General features: G+C 31.0%; 1 protein-coding gene across 1 annotated transcript; it reads right to left on the reverse strand.

The window, feature by feature from the left end:
* Positions 1–9,020: 9,020 nt before the first annotated feature.
* On the reverse strand, positions 9,021–11,528 carry LOC108480463 (nuclear transcription factor Y subunit C-2-like). Its single transcript, XM_017783479.2, has 3 exons — positions 11,225–11,528; positions 10,640–10,698; positions 9,021–10,182 (listed from the first exon to the last, which is right to left on the reverse strand). The coding sequence occupies exon 3, from the start codon at positions 10,130–10,132 to the stop codon at positions 9,338–9,340; it is 795 nt and encodes a 264-aa protein (XP_017638968.1). The 5' UTR covers positions 10,133–10,182; positions 10,640–10,698; positions 11,225–11,528; the 3' UTR covers positions 9,021–9,337.
* Positions 11,529–11,835: the final 307 nt, after the last annotated feature.

An 11,835-nucleotide genomic window follows, 5' to 3' on the forward strand; every position in this document is an offset into this window, starting at 1 on the left:
GCCCAAGTAAGCTTGAAATGGTAAATTTATTGTTTAAGGTACATTTTAGGTCCACACGGTCAGAGACACGGGCTTGTGACTTAGCCGTGTGAGACCCACAGCTTGGTGGTTGTGTCACCTATTGAATGCTTAAGGTGCAAGTTAGTGAGTTGCACGGGTGAGGACACGAGCTGGGACACAGCTGTGTGTCCTTAGTTTGAAGGTTGCACAGCTTGAGATTTTTCTTAATTTTTCCTAGGCTTTCTAAATGATTTCAAATTGGTCCCGTTTTGTTTCTAAAATATTTTTAGGGCCTCGAGGGCTCGATTCAGGGACGATATGTGTATGTAGAAATGGTTTAAATTGCGTTTATGATTTTCAAATGAAATTAATTATAAATGTTTCAATTGTACAGTAATGCTCATAACCCTATTCCTGCGACAGATATGGGTTAGGGGTATTACACCACCAGACAAAGTCTCTATATCTAGTTACTTTTTATAGTGCTATGGTACTTGGCGTAGTTTTTGAGTAAGAAAAGTATAAATTTTTAACTAAGTGTAAGAATCTTATGGATGCGCCATTTGACGAATTTTGTTTCTTAGAGTGGTCTAAGATGTGGCAAACTCTTCTATTGAGTATACGCCATCTCAGATGTTTAGGCAAATGAGGCTAGTTATAGTTAATAGATTTGTTTATTATTTTTATTAAGGCAATTTAATTAGCCTAATAAGAACTGGTTAGAATTGAACTAAGTTAAGTAGTTGATAAGACCTAAATGATGATAAGCACACTTAATCACGGGAATCAAAGGTGTTAGTGGAATAAACTGGTCTTTCCACTAAACCTTGTCTTTGTGATTAGGTATAAAAGGATAATAGTCACTTCACATGTAATCTTTACATTTTCTTGCTTTCATCTTCTTCTTGATTTTCTATGCTCTCTCTAAAACTTAAAGTCCAAAAACCTATCTGAAAGTTGCGTTCGCTGTACTCAACCAACTCTTTCATTGTTTTCTTTTAAGCTTCCTGGTAAATATGATGAACCTATGTTATTGTCATGGTTATTTACGTGTTTTTAGCTTTGCATGTTTAAGTGTTAGATCATTATGTAAAGGAAGAAACTTTAGGATTCTAGGTTAAATGTAATTTTTCTTTCATGCATGTTTGGATTCAGTGGTGTAGGGACCTGATAAGTTTAAATTATTTATATTTTAGCTCAAGATGCTCTTAAAGGTCCAAGTGAAAAGGGCAAAGGTCATGCTATCTAGACTTTGTTGTATATTCCTGGTAAGTTCCTTCTTACTTCCATGTGTGGGGCATTCATGTTTATGTTTTGTTAAGGTAAGTACTTACACTACAATAAGGTGCAATGTGTATATGAAGAATGGGTGTTCAGAGTTGTCATTCTGAGTCTATTACGTCAATGTTGAAGTGTAAGGTTTATTTTTCATGTTTAAGCCACTAAATTTTGTTTCTAACAAAAAGGATATGGATTGAATCATGGAAATGATATAAAAATATATATATTCATGGTGGTGCCTTCAATGGATTGTACATTAAACTGGCAGATCGCGATACATGAAAAATGGTAGTGTAGCCTCTAGTAAGGCAAATGTATATTGCAAACCAGATTGGTAGAACACGAAAAAAACGAACACCAATGAAGTGAACAATATGAATCTGACTATGGATCTGGGTACGTGGCTAACATGAAAAAAGATAGTTTGTATAGTCATATAGGCGTATTGTAGATGCCAAAGGTAAAGGAAATTGGTGTATAGTCTGTATGTGTATGGTACTCACCATCTGGAGAACTGTAATATTGTGTTCGAAACTTTGAATGGCTATGTGGTGAAATACCAATATCTATGTGATTGATGTTATCTAGAACTTATTAAGTTCTTTTGAACTTACCTAGTTTCCTTTCCTTCTCAATCTTTCTATTGAAGAAATGACATTTGTAACACCCCTAACTCGTATTCATCGCCAGAATAGGATTACGGAGCATTACCAAAAACTTTTAACTTAAAACATTCAATTACAATAATTTATAAAACACATCATACTCCATTCAAACACATGCATAACATTCCTTTTTTGAGCCTTCGAGGCCTTAAAAACACTTTAGAAATGATTTGGGGCTAAATCGAAAACATTTAGAACATTATGGCAAAATAAAGAAAAAATTCATACTATAGGGGTCACACGGCTGTATGGGTATTCGAAGTAGGGACACACAGTCGTGTCCCAGCTCATGTCCGTACCCGTGTAACTCTCTGACTTGGGTCACAAGGTCAAGCCACACGCTCGTGTACAAATTCGTGTAACTCTTGAAATACAACTTATAAAAACCTACAGGGGATACACAGCTGTGTCGTGTGACCGTGTCTCACACACGATTGAGACACATGCTCGTGTCTTAGGCTGTGTGGACGAGAAACAGGTCATTTTCAAGCCATTTCATTCACCCTAAACATGTTCACACATAAAACCATTTGTACATATTCCAAACATTCAAAAATTTATCTAAAACATGTATGATGTAGTTAAATCAAAATGACATCTATCCATACAACCAATATGCCTTAATGGCACCTCAAACACAATAATCAAATTTGCCTAAACATTTTCTAAATTTTAACCATTAATCAATCAACCAATTGAACAATTTATGTACTACATTTACCATAACGTTCATATATCATTTTCGTACTCATAACCACCAATATGATCATTCGCATAACTCAATCAATACCTTAGCAACTTAGCCATATGCCAACCATAATCAAAGCTACCAAAACTAGTCATTTAAAAACTCAATGTACTATCTCATTCCATACCAAACTAACCTTTCATAGCATACCATTATATTCATCATTTCAACTACCATCATTTAAGTTCTTAGATACCAAACTAACAACCATTAAAGTACCATACATACATGTCAACATAACAACTTTTTCATCACTTAAAATTGGATATTTACAAGCCAAACATAATGGCTCATTTCATCAAACAAAGACACCTATGCATTCCATTATAACCATGACTCAAAATAATGAAAATCTACCGATATATTCGATGGATAATGTGATGGATCTCCAACTAGCTTCCAACCCGATTGAGCTTCTGATAATCTGTAAAGTAAAGGAGAATAACTATGTAAGCAGTGAATGCTTAGTAATTTCGAATAAACTTTAAGCATAATATTTCATTTCAATAATATACTTTATAAAATAAACATAAATCTATGCCAATGCCATAAGATTTATAAATCGATATGATCATTAACTGACAAATTAGTAAGTTCACTAATGTCATATATATTTATCATTCATATCATGATAGAATTTTATGGGACTTAATAGATAATCATCCACCTTTATATAAGATTATACACTTTTCAATTTACCCTTTTTTTATTATGTTCCCAATGCTTATCATAAGCCTAAACAACATTATCAATTCCCGACTTAGTGTATTTATCCATGTTATAGTTATATTCATCCATAGCATACGTCAATTTCCACATATAATACATCATTCAAACTCATTAGTTCCTTTTTCCTCAAATTTCATTTCAACTATGAATTTACCATTTCATTGCCTTTCTTCACCCATTTCATATGCATAACATACAAGTTATAAGCATAACATCAACCATGACTACAAACTAGTGCATTTAAATATAGCTCTTTTAGAATCAACCACATAATCAACCATTGCATAAGAAATTACATACTTGGATTTATTCGACCTTTTCATGGACATAAGCACATTACCAATTGAGAACTTATTGTTTCAATGTATTTCATTAAGATTAAACATGATATAATTCAATCACCAACTTGGCACAAGCCTAAGCACTAACAACAACACATGTTAGCATAATTGAATATAATTCATGTGAACTTAACATAAATAACCATTATACTTGAGCATGATCCAATTGGATTTATCATCCTTCATAACATATCATGTTTTCCATGTATCACCATTTCAATAAATTTTATACACACATGCCTTGGTTCATATTAAACACTTACCATAGCCACAAGCTAATGATTAAACACATAACTTAGTGATATCATCACATGGTAAGATATAGTACATAAACATAGCATCTCTTAAATCATACCTTTCATATTCATGAATATTCATACTTTAATCATTGGCACATCATACATTTCCATATTTTTCGTAGTGAAGTCAATCGGAACCCTTACCGGAGCTCACACAAAGTGTGCTAAATAATGGTCAAAATTATCCCTTTTCTATAATCGGTGAATACTGTGAAGACGATTGAAACCCTGGTACACGTTTCATTTGTGCCATAGTCCAACTATGGTCTTACATATGCATTGCCATGGCCCTGCCATGGTCTTACATTCATAGTGCCATAACCCAGTTATGGTCTTATTATCAGAAGTCCATAACCCAACCTATGATATTACATATAAACACTATCATGGTCCAACCATGGTATTACATCCATAGTCACATAACCCAGTTATGGTCTTATCATCAGAATGCCATAACCCAGCTATGGTCTTACATATAAACACTGTCATGGTTCAACCATGGTCTTACATTTGAATAATTGCCATAGCCTCGCTATGGTCTTACGTGAGAATGCAACCTGTCTTCATTGATATCAGAAATTATCATTTTCTTAACTTTTTACAATTCCTGTTCTATCAACAAATCAATTTAATATAAGTAATTTTACATCATTTAAACTTTAATATTCATAAACACTTATAAATATGATTGAGTTCATATTAATGAACTTACAAAGCTAATTTGCAGTAATGGCTCCAAGTTTCTCAATCAATGATTGACGTAATATCAATTCATTATTTTCGTTTTCAATTACACACATCAATATAATCTAATATTATGCAATTAGGTTCATATATTTCACTTAAATATAAACTGAAATTCAACCGAATGAACTTACCTGGCTAAATTGTAGAAATGACAAAGTACAGGGGCATTTTGGTAGTTTTTTGTTCTCCTCAATTTTTCACTCGATCTTGATCTAAATTAGTAATTTCATTCAATCTACTAGTTTATATAGTAAAACAATATATTTTATGCAATTTAGTCACTTTTGAATTTTTTACAAAATTTCTTTTAAAATTTTACTTTTATTCAATTTAGTCTCTGAGTCTAAAACATGCAAATTAATCATTTTTAATGTCAATTCACATCAGCCGAATATTCATGGCACAAAAAACAGCCCATATTTACAATAATTTCACATCAAAAATCTTAAATTTTTACCATTTCAACAATTTAGTCCCTAATCGATAAATTCATCAAAATTGCTTAATAAAATACTTATAAATAACAACTAATACTTTATATTCATCATTTATAACTAAAATCAAATAGATTCATCAATGGCAACATTCAATATCTTTAACAGTTTCAAAATCGAAAGTACAAGCTAACTAGACCTAGTTGCAACGATCTCAAAAACATAAAAATTAAAAGAAACCGGTGAAAAACGGACTCACATGCACCCATTGAAGCTTGGCCGAAGCTTGGAGCTTCTCCCCCTTTTCGTTTCGACTAACAATGGTGAAGAAGATGAATGAATCATCTTTTAATTTCTTTTTCTTATTTTATTAACATTATAACATAATATAATGTTTTTATAGATTAATAAACATCATTTCTTTAACTAAATAACCCCACTAACCGTCCAAAACCTTTTAAAAATGACATATTTACCATTCAAGTCCACTTACCTTTATTTAATAAACCATTTAATCACTCTAATCAAATAGTGATCATATTTTACACTTTTTACGATTTAGTCCTTTTTACTTAATTAACTATTGAAACATTAAAATTTTTCAACGAAACTTTATTAAAACCTTAATGACACTCCATAAATATTTATAAAAATATTTATAGCTCGGTTTATAGAAACGACGTCTCGATACCTCATTTTCTAAAACCACTTGACCTTAAGGTCTTGCCACTTGAACTTAATAAATCACTTATATAACATAAATTATCAAATAAAAAATCTTTTTAAAACCATATTTGACTCGTAAATATTAAATAACAATATTTACAAATTTACTCATCGAATTTAATAGCCCCGAAACTACTGTTTCTAACACAACTGAAAAATAGGCTATTACAATATTCTATTAGACTACGCCAAAGCACACATGTTGCTGTGAGACTCCTGTTATTTTGTATTATGCATTACATAAAGGGTGTGGTGTGAAGAGATTTATTTTGAGAAGAAATCAGTATAACAAACATTTACTTATCAAGATGTCTTATTTGAAAATCTATCGTAATTGGAATGATTTGAAAAATTATATGTTTGGTTCAACGAGGGTGATTTATTATATTTAGAATACTACATGGTTATTTCCAAAAATTTTATATAGTTTTGAAAACAACTCAAACCACAAGTTTTGTTAATTACATGCCAGATATGGTTTAAAGATAATAGGTTTTATGAGTTGTAACACGATATACTTTATCCTCCATAAGGGTTGGGTTTGGCGTGTTACACGATATGCTGGTGTGTTGGAGGTTCGGTTGGAGAAGGAACAGAGAGTCACTCTGGTGACTAATGTGATATTCTGGATTTGGGTCAAACTGTCCTGGCCGAGTATGGGGTGTTACAAATTTAGTCTTTATTCTAAAAAATTTTAACCCTCAACATGTATACATTGTGGGTCTTTTTTTGAGTTTTTCTTTTCTTTCTGGCATTAAGTGTTAATTTTTAAAAATAAAGAGAAAAGATGAAAATTATTATTTTAAATTTTTCGGTGTTTCTGTTTTTTATATTTTCAATCAAGTTAAAATAAGTATTTTTTTTTTAACTTTTTAGGTGAAAGGGTCACAAAGAAAAGCAAAACTATAAAAAAATACCAAATTACACGATGTGTAAATGTTTAGAGTTAGATTTTTTTAGAATCGAGACTAAATTGACATAATATATAAATATTGAGGATTAAAATTATTGTCATGTCAATTTTAAAAACTACCACCATTAGCTTAGTAGTGGTAAAAAAAAAGGAAAAACAACAACAACAACATTGAATAGTTGGTGATTATCTTGTAAATTTTCATAGTTGGATGACCAAAAAAGAAATCAACTAATAGTTAGGTGACTATTAGTGTAGTTTACCTAAAAAAATTAATAAAAAGTTCATACTTTTTAAAAAAAAAATCATCCACATCACAATGAAGTATACATGGAGTGCCACACAGACTATCATGTCAGTGTCTTTAAAACTTTAACAGTTCGATCAATTTTTCCGCCTAAAGAAAAGCAATTTGACTAAACTTTATAGGTTGAGTACCAAAGTGATCAAAAAAATTAGGGCCAAAGTAAAAAAAGGTAAACATTAGGGGCTAAATTTATCATTATGGCAAGTTTTAATGACACTATCATGATAATTTGCATGACAGTTCATATTACTTCATAGAAAAAAATTTAAAAATACAGTTTTCTTCATTAAAATCAAATAAAATTATTCATATTACTATAAAGTACATGTAGTCTGTGATGTGAGTTACCACATTAGCATCCTCAAAATTAGTAGTCTAGTTAGCTTTTACATAAAAGATAATAATTTGACTAAAATTTAAAGGTTAAATATCAAAGTGATAAGAAAATAATTAAGACCAAAGTGACAAAAAAAACGTTAAGAGGCTAAATTCTATATAAAGAAAAAAACTAAAAACAAATTGAAGCTTAAAATGCTTTCTAATCTATACTATATATAAAATGGATGACCGAGTTAGTGTCATAAGTCAACTCCATATCAATTCAATTGTGAAATTATTAAAATAACCTTACTTTAAAGGACAATTAATATTATTATAGTGGTATTTTCATATTTTCATACTTTTATATAATCTTTAAATAAAATAATTAGAAAACATTATTTGAGAATTAAACACAAGACTAACAAGTTCTCATAAGAAAACCCTTACTACTCCACTACTAATCATTTATTAAACTTTTTCATAGATATATTTTTAAATATAAAATATTTTTATTCGCCAATGTCGTAGGTGTGATAAAATCTAGTTGTATATAAAACATATTACAAAATTTATTTCATATGTCGCATTAGTGGTTGTATACATGTATGTATATAAACTCAAATTTTCATATATAGTACCGTCATTAGATAGTATTCTTGTTTTAATTATTTACGACTAATGACAATATTGATATGCACTCGTTTTAGTTAAATTTCTCATTTTAGACACTCATTTATTTAAACAAAAACATTTTAATGAGTAATGATTGAGTTAAAAATAATTTTAAAATTTACTTCAATTATAATAAAAAATTTACATTTTAGTAATTTATTTAAATGAAAATAATTTAATGAACTATGATTGAATTTAAAATAAGTTTAAAATTTTAAGATTTACTTCAATTAGAGTATAATTTCACTAAAATTTTATTTCATAGTAATTATGACAATTCTAGAACTCATTTTGCAATTGAAAACTTGGATAAAAATAAAATAAAATAAAAATGCATTATTAATATTAACCAAAGTAGGAATAAAAATATAATAATTAACCAAAGTATGATATTATTTTAATTAAAATTTATTTGGTATATAAATGTCGAATGGTTTATGTGTTTTAATCAATTTCCGAAAGATAAATGGATAATTTTCAAATTACAGAATATTTTTCACAAAAGCTTAGTAGGTATTCAAATATGTGTCGGTAGTATTTTCTTGAAGCATAAAATATTTTTCTTCTTTCAATTTTATAAAAAATTATTTTTTAGTTTTCATTTAATTTTAAAAAATTAAAAAATTAAAAATATTTTATTATAAAATATCTTTATATTTTACTTTTAAAATTTTTAAAATTTACTTAATTATTAACATGGCTTTCACGTGACGATCCACTTATATGCTACATTAATAAATTTAACAAACATTTTTTTGAATAATTTGACAAACAACTCATTAATTTATAAGTTAAAAAGATAAATAAAATTAAACAAAAACTTTAAAAATGGTAAAATTATATAACCAAATAAGTGATATCTCTTCTTTGAACCCGGAAAAGCACAAAATAAATTTCGATCGTCTCTAGGGCAGTACCAAGCTTTACCAATTACAACTAACCAGCGTCTTCAATAAAACCCTTTGGAAAATATACCCGCTCACAGCAAATGACATGTTAAAGCTGCCATTGATTGAAACTGGCATCATCGACTCTCAATGTTACAGCTTGTGCCTAACCTACCGCTACAACAAACTAACTATAGATAAAGCAGTGTTTGATTTAATTGCTTGGATATTTCACTGCAGCGAACCGGTTACAATGCATCGGGAGAATCAAGAATCGCTTTGCTGCTGTTCAGATTGCTGCTGTTGTGGCTGACCCTGAGGCCATGGCATGAAAGCCATGGGCGGTCGAGGCTGCTGGCCAGGATACAATGCAGCTTGATCAATTGGCTTTCCCATTATCATCCCTAGGGATCCCACAGGGTGCTGTGGGACATAGTAATAAGGAATATCAGCAGGTGAACCAACTAAAGGAATAGTGGCCTTGGTGACCCCAAGTCCTTCCTCTTTCAACTCATCCCTTGGAATAATATCAACCAAGAAATCAAAGACATCAGTCCTCGAAATAGCGGCTGCTATATCATTCTTCTGTAGTGTCCTCCTTTTGTTCTCTTCTGTATGGATCCAAGAGCGTAAAGTCAGTTCCAAGACGAACATTTCGCAAGCTTTCGCAAAAATTACAGGAGCCTCTGCTGATATCATCCGCACATCTTCATCTGCTTTCATTATCTTTTTTATCCGAGCAAGTGGGAGACTGTGATTCTTGAAGTCTGTTGTTTGCTCAATTTCATGCATTTGGTTAGCCCAGAACATTTGAAGCTGCTGCTGTTGTTGCTGCTGCTGTTGGTGGTGGAAGTGCTGAGCTTGTTGGTAGGCAAGCTGATGTGGAGAACTAGAGAAAGTAGCAGAAGGCTGAGTTTGTATAGGGACAGCTACTCCTGTAGTGCCAGAAGCGACCATGGAAGCAGTTTGGTAAGCAGTAGAATAGCCCATCTGCCCAGCACCAGGTACAACTCCCATCACAGGCTGTTGCTGCTGCTGCTGTGTTTTTTCCCGTTGATCCATGATTTACAAAAGAAGCCTTTGATCTTCTTCTATCTTCTCATTACCCCACACTGTTACAAATAAATATAGATTAAAACAGGTATCCCTTTAACATAAGTAAGTAGCTTGACCTGAAACTTCCTTCGTTATTGTAAATCATTTAACCAACTTATTAACAGGCATAGACCTACTCACTAACAACTACATAGAAGAAAAGCTTTTTAGAATGCTGATAATTTGATTCCACTATTTGTTAACAATTATACTTTCTTGTCCAAATGTTAGCTCTAGCAGCCACATACAAGAAACTAGTCAGTAGTTTACGGCAAATTAAGCTTTCTCTTCAAATGTCCTGCATTATGTAACAGCAACAAAATACCATCTCGTAGCAAGTTGAATGAATTTGTAAGAGCAACAAAATTCCATCTTATAGCCAATCCATTTATTGACAAGTTGCAGTCTCAAGAAAAGGGAAAAAAATCTAAACACAGAGGAAAAGTAATTTTTAAGATAATGTGGGACACTTACCCTTGAAAAGAAAATAAAGCAGATAACCAAACACTTGAATGCCACTAATTTATTCCAACCTGCACATATAATTGATTAGTTAAATTACTTTTAACAAAACCCTGAAATACAAACTATCCATCTAATCTACAACATGCAATTGACATGCATGACTAGCCTAATTACAATCAAGTAATTGCTTTTTTAATTCATAGCAGAGAAAAAAAAAACAATTAATTGAAAGCCCAAAACTTTACTTCTTTTTTTTCATGCCTATACAACACTAAATTTTTAAAAAGAAAACCATACATGCATGGAAAGGAAGTAACTTCAAAGACATTTCGCCCCAAAAAATAACACTAACTGCTTTGCTTGATTCCTAAGAACTGATAACAAACTTCTTCTTTTCAAGTGAAAATAAAAGGAAAAGAAAAAGGTTTTAGAACAAACCGAGTTTGGTTTAGTCGTCTGAAACCCAAACTAATACAAAAGATATCAAAACCCAAAATAGAAATTTTCTATATGATCCTTTCCCACCAACCAAACAGGAAAGTAAAAACCCTAGAAAACCAAAAAATAAAAAATAAAAACATTCATAAAATTTACCTTTGATCTATCTTCCCTTCAGCAGTTGAATCTTCTCAAGAACCAATAAAAAAGAAAAAGAACAGAGAAAGGGAGGGACTGGGAGAGCTTCAATTTGAATTTCTATAAAAGATAAAAACTTTAATTTTGAAATAGAAAGAGTTATCTGGAGGTATCTAACAAGCGAACACGTGTCGCTCAATTAGAAACCCTGAGCCAGGACTGAGTTTCATTTGATTCCATGTGGCAAATAGCAAGTGGACAGAAAGGTCAGAGGAGGAGGCTCACGTCTTCCACCGCTGACGTAACGATGAATGACTGCGAATATAATGGGGAGGGTTGTTCTGACAATGCATGTCAAAGTGGGAGGATATTTAAGAAAAGGATTAATTATAAATTGGCCCCTGAAATATATTTTTTTGTTCAATCAGGTACTTAAAGTTATAAAACATTATAGTTTTTAGTCCAAAAATAAACTGCCTTTAAAAAAAGTAACGAGCCAATGAGAGGATGCCATGTATGTAACTTTTAAATTTAACCATTTAAAATTTATAAAAATTAATATTAGAATTACATATTAATTTATATTGTTTTAAATGAATTTAGTGATGCGGTTAAAAAAGATTTTACCT

This window comes from Gossypium arboreum, chromosome 1 (assembly GCF_025698485.1).
Source record: "Gossypium arboreum isolate Shixiya-1 chromosome 1, ASM2569848v2, whole genome shotgun sequence".
NCBI classification, from domain to species: Eukaryota; Viridiplantae; Streptophyta; class Magnoliopsida; order Malvales; family Malvaceae; genus Gossypium; species Gossypium arboreum.